Source organism: Lissotriton helveticus, chromosome 4_1 (assembly GCF_964261635.1).
Source record: "Lissotriton helveticus chromosome 4_1, aLisHel1.1, whole genome shotgun sequence".
Lineage (NCBI taxonomy): Eukaryota > Metazoa > Chordata > Amphibia > Caudata > Salamandridae > Lissotriton > Lissotriton helveticus.
In genome coordinates this window covers 1,406,638,546-1,406,658,811 of record NC_136063.1, presented here as the reverse complement: position 1 = coordinate 1,406,658,811, position 20,266 = coordinate 1,406,638,546, and the positions used below count along the sequence as shown (strand labels likewise).

At 44.1% G+C, this 20,266-nt stretch overlaps 1 protein-coding gene across 2 annotated transcripts in view; it reads left to right on the top strand.

Moving 5' to 3' along the window:
- The window catches only part of C4_1H5orf22 (chromosome 4_1 C5orf22 homolog), a 571,451-nt gene that overhangs the window by 256,953 nt on the left and 294,232 nt on the right, over positions 1–20,266 (top strand). For both annotated transcript variants that reach the window (XM_078687957.1, XM_078687958.1), the window contains one exon: positions 13,691–13,812. In XM_078687957.1, the coding sequence (XP_078544083.1) occupies positions 13,691–13,812 (122 nt within the window). The remainder of the gene's footprint in view (positions 1–13,690; positions 13,813–20,266) is intronic.

The following is a 20,266-nucleotide window of genomic DNA, read 5'->3' as shown; positions in this document are numbered from 1 at the left end:
TGATGCGAGTGGTGGCTGCTTTCTGTGCTCGTTTTCTGTGCCTGCCAAGCGTTTCATTTACTCACGGTTCTGCACCCGTTACCCTTTCCATGCCACTCACAGACCGATTCACCGGCGGAATCCTTGAAGTCTGTTCTCATGCCATGGAACCTCGATCTCCGTCTGCCGGCGTCTTCATCTTCAGCGGCTTGCTGGGCGGACACGTCGCCTTCTTCCCGCCGTCCTTCACCAGCGCCCGGCAGCGTCCGGAGCGGAGCTGCCAAGCATTCAAAACCGGACTTCTCCTTCACACAGCTAGTCGACTGAGCGCTCTATGTGACCCGCTCACATTCCGCCGTCCGACTCTTTTATTTTTGTCGGCGCTGGAGAGGGTTATTACGCTCCAGATCAAGGCGATTCCTTCGGCACGGGCAGAGGGATTTAGAGCGCCGCCATCTCCCTCGGCGTCCAAACCACGCCCCCCCAAGTTTTGTCTGGTTTTATACCTTAACGACGGTTGGTGTTAAGACTATTACTCTGTAGTGCTGTTCAAACTTGACCTACTTCCATTTACGTACAAATTTGCGGACGTAGATTTCTTGTCCTGGCCGAGGGGTCTAGTTGGGTAGGTTTGTGTCTGCCCCCCTAAGTGTCTTGGTGATGGACCTATTTGGTCAAGAACTTGGCAGTCTTAGGTAGCTTGAAGAGGTAAACACGCAGCTCATCTGCGCTTGATTTTGTCTCGGTCACTGAGATGGATGTCCCGAATAGTTGGCCTGTCACAATTTGGTGAGATGTGAGGTGATACACGCCGCAGCAATTGTTTTCTTAACGCAAAGAGGGTGCAGTTTAGTGGTAGTGAGACTTTTAGGGTTCAGAGATTGTTGGGCTTTAGGGGTAGAAAGGGATTTTAGGTTTCAGGGATGGGTGTAGTTTGGATTTGAGGAGGGGGTTGTAGGATTCAGCAATGGGTGGAGTTTAGTGGTAGAAAGAGCTTTTAGGTTTCAGCAATGGGTGTAGTGTAGTGTTTAGAGATGGGTATAGTTTAGGCATGGTTTGTGGCTTTTTAGGTGGCGGGGATGGATGGCGTTTAGAGGTTACGAGTCGTATAAGTATGGATGGTGAAGACGAGTGAGGAGGGGTCAGCAAATTAAAAGCATGCAAAGTAATTGTTTGACACTGTAAAATGTATAAATCCAAAATGATGTCCCCGAAAATAAATCACTAAAATCAGTACCTCCGACAAAAATTTCTAAAAGTAAGGCTATCAACAATTGCATTTACATCTTAAAAAATTAGCATGCAAAAGCCACTTTTGAAAAATAAGTTATTATACAAATTGTTTTCTATAAAATGGTACATGCCATTTGTCCTGTTAATTTCTAATAAGCAGTGTAGGTGAAAAGGGTTATCAGTAATGGTATTACATTAAATTGTTTTTCTATGAAATCACATACAACCTTCCTGAATTGTAGAAAGAATTCAGGCGTTCTTCGACGAAGATTCCTACAAATGGTTTTACATGGTTATTATCACACTGTGGTCACACAAGCTCACATAGACTGAAACTAATGGGGGAAGTCAGAGAATGTCCCACCATTGCCATACGGCCTGTGGAGTACATAAAATTCAACCCCAAAGAGTAGACAGACGTGGGAGAGCTACTGCCCGCTCCATGAGAGGGTGAGTGGGCACAATAGGTTTTATGGCCTAAGCACCTTTGGTGAAGATCTGCAAGTTGGCCACTTGAAAATTGTGCTACTCCTTCTAGGAGCTTTACGGCCCGGTTGCGGACACAAAGTTTGATGCTGCAATGGGGCAAACTTGTACAACAACTCAGTTTACACCATACAGTTTAGTTGTGTTCAGTGAGCACTAGTGCCAATCCCTGGTCCACGTGGTGCTCCCCAACGCAGTAAGAGAATTAAAAAGGTTTCTGGGTGTCAAGACAGCCATGTTGACTAAGAAAGAATGCACTGAACAATACCTGTGGTCCTGGGACACATAGGGGTCTGCAAAGGTTACTCAAGGGGCAGGGAGGGGGTTTGTAATCGCTTCTGCTTAGGAAATTAAATAATATTCACAGATTAATAAAGCGTATTTAAATCAAGATGCAAAATTGTTTGTTTTTTTTCAACGTTCTTTAAATGTAAAGGAACTTTTAATTGGAGGCTACAAATTAAGTTAGTATCTGATTGATTCATGGGAGCAGCATAAGTGCATCAGACAGAATATAGGCGATGAGTGGCCTGATTCGAATTTTGAAAACCTCCAGTCTTCCCATTAAACTTTTTATTTTTTTATATTTGCTTGTGAAGTAAGTAAAATATTTTATCATTTGTGTATTTGTTTAATGAATGAATATTTCTGTATGTTTTGCCTATTGCTTTGCGATTCAAATCAATGAAAATGCGTAGGCAGTGGGGGTCCCTAAATTCCAATAATGATTTAGTTGGGGTCCCCGGGTTTCAGTAATGATTAAATGCAGATCCACTGAATTCAAAAGTTTAAGAGCCACTGCTATAGACCTTACCATAAGAAAGGTTAATCATTTTTATAGTTATTTAAAATACAGTTTGGTTAGGCCCAGTTATCAAAGTATACATATTGTTTGAAATTCGTCTTAAATTCTTTGAAGCCCTGCAGGTTGAAAATGGGGTACAGAACTTTCAGAGATGGAAGTACGTCTAATTGTTCTCAAACTGTGGTCATTTCACCACAGGTCACCCCTTTCACTCACATTCTGAGTACACCATTTTAAATTTGTTTTACTAACGTGCGTTTTGTTAAACATTCAATCTGGTTTGACGTTTTGACATCTGTAATAGTTTAGAACAACAGCAACCGCATCAGTGTGTTCTTATTCTTCCATTTTTCGTCATTCGTTTTCTATACAATTTCAAACAAAACTGAATACTTCTCCACATATGTTAATTAGTTCGGCCAATTATCCAGTATTGGGGTATCTTTCATAGATTCACATGCCTGAATCATTCCCCGTCGCCGAGGCGAGGGTCCCACAGTAAATAAAATAGCAGTGCCAAAGGTAAATAACAGTAGTAGGCCCTAAGGAAAAGGCTTGAGGCCCAAATCTTAGTAGCCTATCTACATCATTATGCTAAAAAGACCAAAGTCTTTGTCCTAACCAATCAGCTGGCAGCACCCTCTAGAATTCTCTCTGCAGTGCCAGTTCTCCTCAGATTTTCACCGCACGTCGTGTGGAAGGGAGTCTCCCTGAGTGCCAACTCAGTCTATCCTTCTAGATGTCTGACAAGAAGGCCTTGTTTAAACCTTGCAGAACTTGCGACAAAAAGAGAGTCCATGTTGATGATTAACATAAGGACTGTATTTATTGCCTCTACCCTAAGCATGAAGCTAATGATTGTAAGATTTGCCGAACCTTCCCTTCTAAAACCCTAAAGGATAGGGAGGCTAGAGTCCTGTTGTGGCTAAAATCTTCTTCTAATGAAGATGATGATAGAGCCTCAACTTCCAGCAAGAGAGCAAGATCTCAGGACAGTTCGTCAAGTGAGGGGAGAAAACATCTCAAATCCTCCCACTCCACTTCTGGTCCTTCTCAAAGGTCTCCTTCTACTTCATCTGGGCCTATACAGTCTCCACAGGCTTCAGCTCTCAAGGACTCTAAAAAGCAATTTTTCAAAACTGTGAGTAAAAGCTGTTCTGTGTCTTTAGCTTTACCTATGTCAACTATTTCTGTCACGTCTTAAGCTCCTTCGTCGACGGCGACGATTTCTACTACTTCTATCACTTCACCTATCCTGTCGACGAGGATTTCGATTGTAACTAAGAAAACTGTCAATGAAGGCCTCATCGACGAAGCCGTCAAAACATTCATCGACGAAGTTACTGTCGACAAAGCTTCCATCATCGACGAAGACCTCTGCTGTGCAGTCTACAAGTGCACCGTCAACGAAGAAACCAAGCCCGTTCGCGGCGATTCCGTCGACGTCGAGTCCGTCGACGATGGTCCCATCGACGGATTAGTCTCGTCGACGTCGAGTCCGTCGACGATGGTCCTGTCAACGTCGAATCTGTTGGCGATGGTCCTGTCGACGTCGAGTCCGTCGGCGGCGACAAAAGTAAAGAGTCCATCGATGGTAACTCCATCTCCAGCGCTCCCGTCGACGACCGTACCATCTGCAGGAGTGGGAACTGCTTCAACTAAGTCCTGGTAACAACCTTTTCAACGCCTCTTTCATCAAAGGGCTTTCAGCTTAAATCTTTCCAAAGACATGACTGTTCATATATCTCACCACTTACTTCATCTCACCTCCTCGAGACATATGCCCAAGAGGAGGATGATGATTATGATGACAATGATGATGAGGATGAAGGAGCTTTTGGAATAGCTCGTCATCCTTCCGAACTAAACATTAAATGTCAAGAGGATGAGGAAGATGAAGACAACTACACTGAACACTATTATCAGGAGGACATTGTTGTTCCTCATCACAATACCAGAGGTACTCTCGGATGTCGGATTCCAGCCATCTGCCTCCTAACCTTATTCAGGATTTACAGGCCATGTTAGCTGATTATAGGCAGCGCTTTCCTCCGCAGCAGGTCATTCCGCCACCTCAGCTTGTGGTACTTCCAGAGCCTATTCCTCCACACGAGGTTCCGGCGCATATGTCTCCTGTTACAGAACCTCCTCAGGGGCACCAACCTGCTCAGCCTCCTCGAACTCCGGACACCGCTTCTGATGAGGAGGTGGAAGAAGGTGAGCTGCCAGAGAATCCTCCCTTGGATCCGTGGGACTCATATATTATCCCTATGCCGTCTCCACCAACTCCACAACCATCGCACTCGCCTCCAGAATATATAGGTGGATTCCATAACCTCATGCAGCGGGCTGCTGCTAGGTTTCAACTTCCAGTAACAGTGGAACAAACCAAATGTTTCCTACACGATTTTAAAGAGGAGACTAGAAAAATTACCTGAGCAATTCCAATAATAGATTCTATATGGAACGAGGGCATCAAGATAATGAAAAATCCTGCATCCGTCCCTGCCATGCTTCCACGGATTGATAAGAAATATCATGCGCCGACCAACAGTCCATCCTGCCTCATCGGACACCCGAGGCCGGATTGAGTCTTTTCACAGGCCGCCCAACAAAGGTCTAAAAATCCAGCCACACCCATCACAACACCACCAGACAAAGAGGGACGTCGTCTTGACCTCATTGGTAAAAAGTTTTCCACCATGGCTGCCGCCTCCATCAGGGCAGCGAACTCATTAGCGATCATATGGTGTTATGATCGCCAAATGTGGTCGGACATGGCTGGTCGGATTGAACTCATTCCAGAGGACAAGCGACAAGAAGCTCGGAAAATTCTACTGGAGGGAGAGCGTGCAGCAGCAGAGACTATCAACTGCGCTCTGGACATTGTCAATACAAATTTCAGACACCTGGCTGGGCCTGCAATACTCAGGCGCCAGGGTTGGTTAAAAGCTACCACCTTCCGACCAGAAGTCCAGACAAAAATATTAGATATGCAAGCAATCAAGACCGACACTGATACGGCAAGATCTTTAGGTTCCCTACAATACAAGCGTGGGACATTAAGAGGTGCTAGAGGGCGTGACTAATCCTCTAGAGGAGGTTACAATGAATAGAACAGGCAATATCAGCCTCAATATCGGCAGAATTACCAATCCTTATACCGCCAATCCAATACGGCTGGTTGCTCTCGCCAAAGAGGCCGAAAGCGCTCCAACAACCAAGGGCGAGACTCTAATAGAAAACAGTGAGTTCACCCGGGCGTCAATCACATTTCCTCCCCTCCCTGTGGGCGCGAAAATTTCATCTCTTCTGGATCATTGGCAACAAATTACCTCCGACCACTGGGTGTTAGATCTCGTAAAAAATGGACACACTCTAGAATTTGTCAGCAAGCCACCAACCACTCCGCCCAGGGGACCCCCTCCCCCTTGTCTTCACTTATTGTTCAAGGAAGCTTATACAATGTTCCTCAAGAACGCTATAGAAAAGGTCCCAGTACATCAGAAACGGACAGGTTTCTAGTCCTGTTTTTTCCTGATCAAAAAGAAATCAGGTGCATGGCGACCAATCCTGGACCTTCGCAGCCTCAACAGATTCCACAAAAAACAAGGTTTTCGCATGGTCACCCTCTTTGAGATTCTAAGCTGCCTGAACGAGGGAGATTTTATGGTTTCTTTAGACATGGAAGACGCGTCCACATTCCGATCCATCCAAAACATCGAAAGTATCTCCGCTTCACTGTGGCTGGTGCCCATTATCAGTTCAAAGTCCTCCCGTTTGGGCTAAAATAGGCTCCAAGGATCTTCACAAAGTGCCTGGCCCCGGTAGCGCCAACATTGCGCTCTTGGGGAATCCAGGTCTTCCGGTACTTGGACGATTGGTTTATCAAAGGTCCTTCAAAGAAAAATGTAAAGACAGCCATTTCAACATGTCTCAATCCCTCTGCATCTCTGGGACTAACTGTGAACAGAAGCAAATCCCAGCTACATCCAAAGCAAATCCTGCCTTTCCGTGGAGCACGTCTAGACACAATACAATGCAAGGCATTCTTATCTCAAGAAAGACAACTTCGCCTCCAGAAACTAGCACTCCGGGTCACAAAAAGAAAGTCACTTTCAGTTCGCCTGTTTGCTTCACTCCTGGAAATGTGCTCTTCTGCAATGAATCTCATCCCCTTGGCACGCCTGAAAATGAGACCTTTACAGGAAGAGTTACATCTTCAATGGCAGCAAGCGGCAGATTCCTTCAACGACATCATCGAAGTCACACCGCGCATGGTGGATGCTCTCCACTGGTGGTCACAGTTACCCAATCTGACACAAGGGCTCACGTTCCTACAAAATCCCCCAGACTTCGTTCTGACAACGGATGCATCCATGGAGGGATGGGGAGGTCATCTCCAAGATTTGCAAATACAAGGCAGTACAGACAACGACACATCAACAGTCTGCAGTTGCGGGCAATCTTCCTATCTTTGCAAGCATTCCTTGCAAGGATTGCAGGGTCCTCGGTTCTAGTTCGAACCGACAATACCACCAGCATGTTCTACGTGAACAAACAAGGAGGAACAAGATCGTCAACGTTGTCAAAGGAGGCTCAGGAGTTATGGCAATGGCTTACACTTCACAACATAACTCTCAAAGCAGAACATGTCAGAGGCCTTCACAATACCCTAGCGGACAAACTCAGCAGGTCCCTATCAGACTGCGACGAATGGGAATTAGACCACGTTCAGGTGAACAGTATGTTCCAGGCTTGGGGCAAACCGACATTGGATTTGTTTGCAAAAAAGCATAACAAGAAATGCCAGTATTACGCCAGCAGATACCTTCAACAGGGATCAAGAGGGAATGCCCTGTCCATGTGATGGTCAGGGATTTGTGCTTACGCTTTCCCCCAATCCCGTTGATACCAAGGGTGTTGCGCAAGATGAAGTCGGAGGGCTGCCGTCTCATCCGGATTGCTCCCCGGTAGCCACGCCAGTACTTGTTCCAAGAGCTTCTTTTGCTATCCCAGGACCGGCCGATCCGTCTTCTTCCAACTCCAACAATGCTGTCGTTGAACAATGGGCAAATACTTCACCCAGACCCTCAGTCTCTAAATGTACATGCGTGGCTCCTGACTTCTTAGACTTTAAAGACCTTCAAATTCCTCAGGATTGCCGTGACATCCTAGCAAAATCACGAGCCCAGAGCACACTGAAGACTTATCGTCTTAAGTGGAAGAGGTTTTGCTCTTGGTGTGAATCTAACAGTGTGCACCCGATAGAAGCTCCTACAGAACAAATTCTTCCTTATCTGCTACATCTGGCTCGCTCTGGACTCTCTTTTTCATCAGTGAAAGTCGATCTAGCTGTTCTAGCCAGATTCAGAAAAGTTGCTAGGATTCCCTCATTATGTTCATCCTCTTTAATCAAGCAGTTCATGAGAGGTCTTTTCCGATCTTTCCCTCCGGTTAGGCCTCCTCCACCGGAATGGGAACTCAATACAGTCCTCACACAGCTGATGAAACATCCATTTGAGCCCATCCACAAAGCCGACCTCAAATTTCTCACATGGAAGGTCGCCCTACTTCTAGCTCTGACATCTGCCAGAAGAGTAAGCGAGATTCAGGCGTCACTATTAAGGAACCATTTCTGCATTTCTCTAAGGATTATGTCACTCTCCGAACTAATCCTACATTTATACCTAAGGTACCATCACAGTTCCACTTAAATGAACCAGTGAAGTTGCGAACTTTCTTTCCAAATCCTACTACACCAGCAGAAAGAACACTACATTCTCTGGACATCAAAAGATGTTTATAATTCTATCTACAAAGGACAAGAGCCTTCAGAAAATCTGATCAATTATTTGTGGCTTACGGTCAAACCACGCTGGGCACAGCAGTCACAAAAGCCACAATTTCTAGATGGATAGCCTCCGCAATCCATTTCTGCCATATCAAATCGAACAAGCCATTACTGAGGAAGGTCAAGGCTCACTCCACAAGAGCTGTGGCAACGTCTACAGCGTTGTTTGCGGGAGTGACGCTAGAAAATATCTGCCGGGCTGCGACATGGAAGAATGTCCACACGTTCACAAGACATTACTGGCTTCAATCCACAAGCCAAGAGGATGCGGCAGTTGGTCAGGCTGTCTTACGACACCTTTTTTTTTTAAGAACAACTTCAGGTAAGCTGTGTTCTTTATTTTATATTTACAAAGATGTATCTAGAAAATATATATTATGCATTTTGATGTATGTGTATAGATTTCAATTTTAACAGATGGATGTACGTGATGTTTAGATAGCCATGGCTTTATTGCTCTATAAATGTTTTTTCTTTACCTTTCTGATCATGTATTTCATGTGGAAAGTTGAGTTACTTTACACTGTTTGATTTTTAATTTGGATGCAACTGGGAGTTTATCAGTACAAGTCTCCCACAATCCGCAACCGACTATTACTTGGCATACTGCTTGCTACTCTGATTCAGGCATGTGAATCTATGAAAGATACCCCAATACTGGATAAGAAAACAAGTTACTTACCTGTAACTTCAGTTATCCAGTGTTGGTATCTTTCATAGATTCACATGCACCCACCCTCCTCCCCGGTGAGTCAGTTCTCTATTTGGGATACTCATTTCCCACTTGTGCTAACGAAAATCTGAGGAGAACTGTGCAGAGATGGTTCCAGAGGGTGCTGCTAGCTGATTGGTTAGGACAAAGACTTTGGTCTTTTTAGCATAATGATGTACATAGTCTACTAAGATTTGGCCTCAGCTTTTTCCTTAGGGCCTACTACTGTTATTTACCTTTGGCATTTCTATTTTATTTACCGTGGGACTCCCGCCTCGGCGACGGGGAATGATTCAGGCATGTGAATCTATGAAAGATACCAATACTGAATAACTGAAGTTACAGGTAAGTAACTAGTTTTCTTATATGTAATCCATCAATATCTTTAAAGAATCTCTTTAAAAACAATTGGAAAACAATAAATTTCAGCAAGGCAGTGCTTATGTTAGAACATCTTCGTACACCCACTTATCTCAATTTCTTTACCTCTTTTAAACAACAGTAAGTCACCAGTGTTGAGTTGTCCACAGTTTGGAAACGTTATGACAGTGCCAGGTCACTGCATCAGAAGATCAAGTAGACAAACTGTTCACAAAATGTAGAAGTGTTACTGGTAGCTCCATTGTAAAACATCCAATTGTTCTACTGTCTCAGGCCTGTCATAGGTCCTTCACAGTATTAGCAACTATCTTCTCCCGCAGGGTCACACCTGAAAACCAGGGGTTGTTTTAGAAAAAAAAGGATTTCTGCCCTCTTTTGGATTATAATGTATTTCTTATTCTCTGTCCCCATGGTGAAGTTGTTACCACACCTGTAGTAAGAGATACTTTTAAGGGACTTTGCAGAGTAGATCTTGTCTCGATTGCTATCTGATGTCACTGTAGAGAATGAGCAATGTGTGACTGAAAATCAATTTCTTTAAGGTATCACACAAATGCCACTGGATATCCCAACGTGTGTACCACTTTAAGTTAAACCTGTACACTACTTCCTGTAGATGCGGTCAAGCATAAGGTAACATTCTGCACATCTTGTGGACATGTCAGTCGATAGATCAGTATTGGACCTTAATACATGAAACCTCATGTGGTTACGATTTTCCATTATTGGCCACCTTGGTCATCCTACATGATGGCTATGGCATCCTATTAGGGTGTGTTGCCCTTGAGAGTGTGGTTTGTGGCTTACAAGCGGCTCCGGTTTCTGCCTTTGGAAACTGGAGACCTAGGTTAGGATCCCGGCCTCGGTAACTGACTCAACATAGTGTGCTTCCAGGCAAATCACTTAATTTCCCTGTTCCTAAATGTCTGTAAAATGTTTTTTGTAAAATCCCTACTTAATGTACTACATTGTTATTCGACTCCCGACCCCTCACTAACACATACATATGTACATACATGTTTTTATTGGTGCGGTGAAAGTATGTAACTAGCATTCAGTGAGAGTTGGCTTAAATAAATGATGGTTGTGGTGGCTCATGAAGAGCTAATATGCAGAATCAATGACCAGCTGAATGTTTTTCCTCAAATTTGGGAGCACTTCCTGACTCCGGAGGCAGCATGATTTTCTATCAATCTCTCACAAGAGCCTGTCCTGAGCCAGTGGAGAGGGTGGCTGACATGTTCCTTAGCTGCATTTGTGGCTTGGGTTTTTGTGTGTAGATCATTCTAGTGAGATTAGTACCACTTTAGGCAGAAAGCCAGGGTCGCCCCGCCTATGAGCTGGAAGTAGAATCCCTGTTGTGGGATTGGGCTGCTTCTGCCGGTGAATGGTTACAGCTCGGAAAGTGGGTGGGGGGTGGTCAGGCTGATGACTAGTCTTTTTGGCAGTTCTGCTCAAACTGGTTAGGATGTGCTAAATAATACCGCCTCTTCAGATATACCCATTTAAAGGGGTGCATCATGTGCTCTAAAACTGCTAGACAGTTCCTTTTTTTCGCTCATGTTGAGTCGGGTCGTTGGCGCAACAGGTCACGAATAGGGATGGGGTATTCAGAGTTGTGAAGGTAGATAGTAGCATTCCTCTTTTCCTTTTGTTTCTGGACTGGACAATACAAGTTGGACTAACTAGTGGTATGATATGCCCCTTGTGAACAGTCCTGTCAGTGCTACTGTACTGGCTTCTCACTTATATTATATTTTTGTGGCTCCCTTCTTTCCTTTTACTGCTTTGTCCACGTAGCTCCTTGGTGGGCTCATCGTACATTTAATTGGTGACAATTGTATAGGGTGTTACCTCATTTTGTGTAATTTCAGAGCGCATGTTTGTGCTCTTCTGGGTATTGCCTGAAAATGAAACTAAAAATATTTGATTTCTAAATTGCGCTGTATCCAGTCCGGATTGAAATAAAAATAATATATCCTGTACATGTACATATGTGATTAATCATAAAATAATTGACTCCGCATAGTAAAATAATGAATTCAAGTTCCCTTGTTGCGTTTTATTTACAGTGTAAATGAACTTAATCCCCTAGGTAAATACTGAGTTGCAGCTTTGCTTAATACCTTTTCTCGGATGAAACCTAATTAACCCGGATCCTTTCTCAGGGGTTCTAATAGTTTAACAGTGTTGTCTTCTTGGAAGTGGTGTCAAAACCTATTTTTGACAGTGCAGTTGCCTTATAACTGCAGCTGAACTAATTAAAGTGCTCCTTGCATCCAAGGATGTGAGCAATGATGGTGCACCATTCTTCTATTGACACCTGTCAGGTTCCGAGATGACAGATGTTGTTTGAGGTTTATCTTAACAAAGTTAATCACATTTGATCTCGGTCTTTCAATAGAGGTGAGGTTTTGTTGCCTCCAAGTGCTCTTTCTTGACCATTTCATTAGAGCAAATGCTGCTTCCAAAGCCATTGAGGAACATGTCTCAATTTCTGAGAACTTTAGGGCAGCCATGAGCCACTGTATATGCATTGTATGTACACTGCTACGTGTGGATACAAGATTGATAACCGATATTCTCTTCTTCCAGGTACCCCTTGTTCATCTCATGTCTGTTTTCGCCTCCGCATAACATTGTTGTATAGTGGTAATTTGGTTTGCGATAGTTTGACTACACTTAACTGTGTGGAAACTGACTCAGAGTGGGCAACCTTCCCACTCTTAACATTCTAGGAAGTGTCCCATTACTTATATTGCCTTAGCGTATCTTCCTGAACCGTCCCATAAATGTAATTCTCGCCTACAGTTTCGAGGGTTTCAAATTGTTTAGGGAAAGCTTTAAAGGGATACTGAATGACAGTCGATGCTTTTCCATCTCCTAGCTTCACCTTTCTAAATTAAATTGTTTTCGCCACAAGTAGCCTGAAGTTGCTAAAACTTGCCAACGGGACTTTACGACTTAAAGAACCAGCCCAATCGGATTTACAGCAGATGAGTAACTTTGAATTCGGGAAGACACACAATATCTATTTGACAGTAGAGATATACGAAAATGGTTAAAAACGAATTCATAACATTAACCAGCGTTAGAAAGATCTCTAGCACAGTCTCTAAGAGTGTTCGCAATATCATTCCACAAGCGCACTCCCTTGTAGTGAATAATGGCCTAATAACAGCAAAAGTTAGGATCAAGAAGCTAAGCAAACATATTTCGACTATGGCATTATTTGGAGTATGTGCACCTTGCAGGAGAGAAGGGATGTTAGCCGGGATTTGTCAATTTTGTGAGGTTCCCTTTCTGCCTCTGAAAATAAGTTCCTCTGCCCTCTCAGTTGCATATACGGAGTTTCATAGCTCCTCAGCTGTATTTGGATATATAGCGGCCAATTCGTACTTAGTTGCAACTATCCATGACTCTGAATACATCAGCAAATCATACATTATTGCCGCTTTATGCAACACGCATCACAGAAGCCCTGTAGAAGTCCAACAAACTGCATTATCCAGAAGATCAAAACAGTTTAACCTGGCATGAAGCCTTTGTTGTGTACCGAAGGAGAAAAATATGTATTCTCTTCTGCAGCAGGCAAGGCTGTTTGGCAAAGTCTGCCTCAGTGCTCCGTAAATGTTGCTACATTGACCAATGTTACCTTTTTTCAGGATTAGAAAAAAAATAATGGAAAGGAGTATGCTGTAGTCTTTATTTGCATACTGTCCTCTTCTTTGTCTGCTCTTTAGACCCATTTTCAAATGGTATAATTCACATATTTATTGTATTCTTTTGTATAGTTGGAGAAGTGTGGCTCACTGGTTAGAGGAGGCAGACCCTGATGCAGAGGTCAGACCCGGGACCAGGGTTTAATTCCCGACGCGGCAGGGTCTTGAGCCCAAATGTCCACGGACTTGATAATTCTCGCCTCGGTGCCTACTCGAATCATGGGTTCACACTCTGCAGCTCTGGGCAATAGCTTGCTTAATCTCCACTATGGCCCCCCGCGGCGGGATGCCTGGTCTTCACCTTGGGGATGCCCAGTAGGGGTAATCTCGCAGGGAAAGCCAGGACGGGTTCCCAAAGCAAGCGCTAAGAGACCTGTTGGTGATTTGGTGCTATATAAATCGAAATTAACATAACATAACATAACATAGTTTACTACTTGCTATTTTGTAATTTAAAATTTCCAATGGCACGTTCAATGCTTAACCTCTTCATTGTCTTAACCTTTTATTCTCCATAGGAGGATTTGGTAAATTGTGTAGAAAATCGTATCCGTCAACTAGAAGACCTTGAAGCAGCGTTTGCAGATTTTTGTGAGGATGATGGTGAGGAGACTTTACAGAGATGGGCTTCCAATCCTGGGTGAGAGAGAATAGAATGCAAGTATTGTAACAATTACATTTGTGTGTACGACCCCTGCCAGAACCAGACCAGTTTGAATGAATAATTGATGCTTTATGTGTTTCCTTTTATTATATTCGCTGCAAACATGCTTCCATATGAGAACGAATAGTAGACATATTTATGTATTATGTATTTCTACTCAAAACTAGGACACAACATGTAGTAACCATGTTTTCTTTCTAACATGTTATCACATCAGATGGTGTTTTGTAATACAGGTAGGAGTCCTAGATCTCGGGCCAAATTGAAGAAGCATGTGAAACATGTTTTTGATTGCGATATGTAAATAGTAATGATAAAATAGAAATTGGAATGAGAAGTTCTATGGAGAAGATGTGAAATCAAGTAAACAGGAACATGACTATAGTATTTGTTTTGCAGCGGGTATCTTTTCTGTATTCACATGCTGTGTGTCAATACACCATCTGGCGTTCGGCTCCTTTGTGTTAGCTCTCTCTCTCTCTCTCTCTCTCTCTCTCTCTCTCTCTCTCTCTCTCTCTCTCTCTCTCTCTCTCTCTCTCTCTCTCTCTCTCTCTCTCTCTCTCTCTCTCTTCTTTCTCTTCTTTCTCTCTCTCTTTCTCGCTCTCTCTTTCTCGCTCTCTCTTTCTCGCTCTCTAGTTCTCTCTCTCTAGTTCTCTCTCTCGCTCTCTCTCTCTTTCTTTCTCGCTCTCTCTCTCTTTCTCTCTCTTTTATTTTTTTGGAGTGTTGACTGTCCTATCATTTGGTATATAATCCAGCCTCTCCAGATATCATATGCCCATATCAAGAAGCTTACATGCGTGGGCGCCATCTTCAGATTCTTTTTGTCCACAGTTTGGGTCTGGAAGCATTGCTGAAGGATAACTAGTCACCTAAAGATATATCTGCATATCTGCATAAAAGGTTCATTTTGTACACCCCTCGCCGCGCTCTCCGATCGGCTAATCTGCATTTGATGACAATGCCCAAAGTCAGATACGCAAGATTGGGCGGTCAATCCATTTCTGTTCAAACAGCTCGATCGTGGAATTCTCTGCCGCTTTCTTTGAGAGCTTCACCCACACTGACGGGGTTCAAAAAAGGGCTCAAAACCCACTTATTCAATCTCTTTAACAACAAGGGGTGGTGATGGACAGAGTTTCTGAATTAAGCAGAATACTCTCACCCAGTCAAGAGATCAGGGCTAGATCCAACACCGTTTTTTAGCTCACTGCACCATCCCAGTTCAGAACCTGGCTATATGCAAATTAGTCTGTTCCTGTCCCAGTGCATGATGGGAACAGGGCAAACCAAACTACCAAGCCAATTCTTACACTGGGAAGGAAACAAGCTTCCGGGGACCGGTTTCTGCCATTTCAGGCGTCGTCGGCCCGGCTTGCTTGAATCCTGATGGTGCAATGAGCATTTATTCAATCTCAGCATTTAATTTCCCCCTTTGACTGATTTCTCTGGTCAATCTCACATATCGCGCCAGGATACTTTGCAGTAGCAGAGCGCGCTACAAAACATTTTATAACATAACATAACATAAAGAAAAAGATTTGCTCGAAAGTTTATCGAGGGAAACACTGAAGGAACAGAAAACTACTGGAAAACAGGATCCGATTTAAAGTTAATCACGCAATGCAAAACTTCATGTCGAAGGAAGACCAGAGAATGTCCGGGCAGGGGGCCTCATGTTCCATGTGACATGGAGAATACATAAGTTCAATTCTGCCCGAACTGCCATCACAAGTTTGCACAAAAGGATAACCATCAGGTGTGCAACCTTCGCTTTCCAGTACACCACAGAAGCAACAGCTGTGAGGCCACGCAGACTGCAAACCAAAGTCCTTGAATGCGAGAGACAAACAGAGGCACAGACACAATGTAATGCAGGGCCAGAAGGAGGCTTCATTGCTGAGATATAACGAGTTGTCAAGCGAGGAGAAATACAACATCACCGAGTAGATGAAATCCTGCAGCAGCTTAAAAAGAACAATGACACAGCAAAATCAATGGAAGCCGTGCAGTTTAGGGGGCATCTAAGTAGAGCAAACAAACGTAAAAGGAGACCCATAAGCAGAGGGAGCCTCCAAGGTACCATCACCACCACCACCACACACCAGAGTTTTCTTGGTGCACACCAGACACAAAAGCCTACTCAAGAATGGCAGTATCAGACACCACAGCGTCAACCCTTTTGAGGATGAGCAAGAGGCAGATTGCAGCCACCAAGAGGGACTGCTGCTCCAACCAGTAAGTGACTCAAATGTCCCTAATCCCCCTTCCACACACAATTCCTGTAGGGAGGGGGATTGGGGACTTCTTCCTGGAGTCGAGGAAGGCCACCTCAGATGAGTGTCAATATCATCAGACACGGCTGTTCATAGAACTAGTCAAAAACCCACCAGTAAAGGGACCAAGGAGAGTGGTCCACATAACAGGAAAAAGCAGACTACTGCAAGAATTAAAAGAATTTCTATAAGAAGATGGTAATAGAAAGAGTGCCCAAAAAGAAGATGTACCAGGGAAACTACTGAACATATTTTCTGATACCAAAGCAAGATGGATTTCTACGTCCTATACTGGACCTCTGTTTCTTAAACAAGTTAAACAAGTTTATTAAGACACAAATATTCAACACTACAGTGCTGCAGGACGTCAGGGAGACTATATGGCAAACAGGGTAATAAAAGAAGCATATCTACACATCCCAAAGAATCACAAGCATTTGTGTGCTTTGTTGAACAGAACACACTACTAATTCCATGTGCTCACATTCAGAGTATATTCAGCACCCAGAGGGTTTACAAAGTGAAGTGCTTAGCAGCTGTTGCGGTACATATGAGGCAACAAGGGATATATGTATATCCTTACCTAGACGACTGGCTTGTAAAAGCAAACTCACTACACAAGTGCCGAAACAACCTAAATGCAGTGATAGCAACACTCCACAAACTGGGGTTTTCTATAAACAAAAACAAATCGTCACCTAATCCGGAACAAGAAAAGCTCCTCCTAGGAGCGAGGATCAATTCAAAAGAGGTGAAAGCATGCCCTTGCCAAAAGAGGATACTATTGTTGATGCATGATACTCACCAATACCAGAGGGGTCAGTCTCTGACGGTGAGGACTGTGGAGAAAATGCTGTGAGAAATGACCTACTGCATACCTTTCATACTATATGCAAGGTTACATATGAGACCAATTCAGGAATGGGTACAAACTCAATGGTCACAAGCCACTGGGAATTGGGAAGATCTAGTTGTTGTCATGCAAAGAGTACAAGAGGAGGTTGCGTGATGGTACAGAGCAAACATAGCCACTGGAAGATCATTCATATCTCCAACCTTGACAGTAACCATTACCACGGACACCTTGCAAATAGGTTGGGGAGCTCATGTGGGAAGACTCAAAATCAGAGGAATATGGAAAGTACAGGAAGCAGCGCAACAAATACATGTACTGTAACTAAAACCAGTTTTCCTAACCTTAAAAGCCTTTCAGAAACAGCTGTGGGGAAAATATTACTAATCCGAACAGAAAATACAACAGCAATATTATATCTCAACAAGCAAGGAGGAACAAAATCCTTTGTACTTTCAAAACTAGCACAGGCAATCTGGAGGTGGACCATCCAGAAACAAATAAACATAACAGCAATACATATACCAGGCAAAGACAGTGTAAAAGCGGACAAGCTGAGCATACAAGCATCCACCTCAATCAAGTGGGAACTGAATCAAACAGTACTCAAAATGATCTTTAGACAATGGGGTACACAAGAAATAGAGAACGCAAAATGCCAATCCTTCACATCCAGATATCCACACCATCACTCCCTGGTGAATGGTCTGTCGATAGACTGCTCAGGGAGATTTGCTTATGCTTTCCCCCTGATCCCACTGTTATCGTTAGTAATAAACAAAGGCAGACGGTCACAAATTACCTTAATACACATTGCCCCACAGTGAGCCGGACACACCTGGTTCTCAGACCTAATAGAGATAGCTCACAACGATGTGCCATGCAAGGGGGACAATTCTCCACCCAGAGCCAAACTCGCTGAGCTTTGCAGCTTGGCTCCTGAGGATATAGAATTTTGACATCTAGGATTTCCAGAAAAGGCAATATCGGTATTCAGAGAAGCAATAACACCAGCAACAAGGAAATACTACACAGCCAAATAGGAATGATACTCAAGGTGGTGCCACAAATCTGGCTTCTTGCAAGACAATACAAATTACACACAGTTATATGATACCTCACACACCTACATTACAGCAAGTTAACCTTTTCGTCTCTAAAGGTACATTTGGCAGCAATTGTGGCCTTCGCTAGGGTCACATAGAAAGATGTTTGCTTCAAAACTCTTGTAATCAAAAGATTTCTAAAAGGGGAAAAAGTATCCCCGCAAAGAAGTGTACCATCACCTACATGGAATTTAAATGTGGTGTTAACCCCACTAATGAGGAAACCCTTTGAATTACTTCACAAGGTCTCTTGAAATTGGTCACACTTAAAACTGCCTTTTTAATCGTAATGACATTTCTCAGAGGAGTGACTTTCAAGCACTCACCATCCAAGACCCATACATGCACATACACAACGACAGGATAGTCATGAGGGCCTACCCACATTTCCTACAAAGGGTTATATCACATTTTTACATAAACCAGACAATCGAAAAAGCTTGTTTCTTCCAACAGCCAAATACTCAGGCTGAAAGAGCACTACATACGTTAGACACCATATGAGCACTAATGTACTATATACACAGAATCTGTAAGGGAAATAAAACAACTCTTTATGTCCTTTGCAGACAATAACAAAATAACAATAACAAAAAAATGTATGTATAAGCTCAAACCCCGCTCCAACCTAGCCTAAAAAAAAAAAGGGTACAAAATCAGTGCGCAGCATGTGAATCCAGAAAAGATTCACGTTGCTAACCAAAATGGTTTCTTACCTATAGGACTAGTTATGCAGCTTTCAGAATTTTGTGGATTTTCATGTGACCCACCCTTCTCCCTTAGAGATGAGGGAGCAGATGTGAACAAAAAACATAAAGCAAATACAATAAAGGAAATGTGAGATTTTGTGTGGGGAATCGAACAGATTCACTGACAACGGGGTCTTGGGTAAAGCCGGTTTTATTATTTTATACAGCCGCCTCTTCTGGGCCGGCACTCAATAATAAGGGAGGGGGTTTACAGCGTCCTCCGTTAAGTCTTTTGCCAAGCCGAGCCGCCGATGCTCCCGATGTCGTCTGGGAGGTGTAGTCCGGTCTTCCGCCATTTTCAAATGAGGGCCGGCGTACAGCAGCAGAAAAGAAAGAAACCAGTGTTAGCCTGGTGAACTGTAGGCGTTTGATTGGGGAAGGGGGTGAGGATTCACACGTGCCGACTAACTACCCCGGTACAGGTGGTAAGGGGGGGTTTGTGCACGGGATGTCTAGAGCTTCGTTAGGATGGTTTGACCCCCTTACGTCCCGCCCAACCCGTGAAGCGTGACTGTACCTGCTCTAGCCACACTTCCCGGGAAGTGTGGCTGGGCGATGCGCCTTCCCGTTGGCCTCCTGGCTTGTCGCTGCAGTCTCGGTCCCTTCTCTGTTCTCCTCCACTGTTCTGGACTCCTCGGTCGTCACCTTCCGCCTCCTTCGACTCTCGATCCCCCTCTCTCGCCTCCTCCGTCCTCCGTCCTCCGCTCGTCCTCTCTCGCCTCGTCCGTCCTCCGCTCTTCCTCTCTCGATCTCCACTCCGCTCCGTCCTCCTGTCGCCACTCTCCTTCTCCGCCTCCGGGTGTAACACACACCTGTGGGATATCTGGGCTGGGTTTTACCTGCGATAGGTGGGCGGGTTCAGGGTCCGGCTCCGCCCAATTAAAGAAACACGGGTCCTCGGTAATCTGCAAGGGGTTGTACACGCTGTCCGTTGTTTTCCAGGAGTCGGTGTGCTGTTCGGAAAGAGGCGACATAGTAACAGGTAAGCCTGGAGGGCCCGAGTCCGGGTCCCCCTCGTCACAGGAAAGTACACAAAAAAGAATCTGAAGATGGTGACCATGCGTGGAAGCTTCCGGGGAAGGGGCTTATGAAGTCTGGAGAGGCTGGATTAGACACCAAATAGTGGGATAGTCGGCGCCCAACAAAAAAAAGAGAGAGAGAGAGGGAAAGGACTAACACAAAGGAGAATTCTGAACCCAACCACAAGATGCCGGAACAATGCACGGCATGTGAATCCAGAAAATTCTTCAAGATGCAAAACTACTCCTAAAGGTAAGAAACCATTTTGTTTTGGTAGCCTAGAATGCCAAGTAGTAATAATGATAGACTTATTTAAAGTAGGCCATAGTCCAGAGCCCAGAGGTTTGTGCAGTGCAGTAAAGAGTCCCCTTCCACAGTTGCAAGTGAAAGCATTTTGAGCTAAAACTTGGTGACCTAAGATCACATACT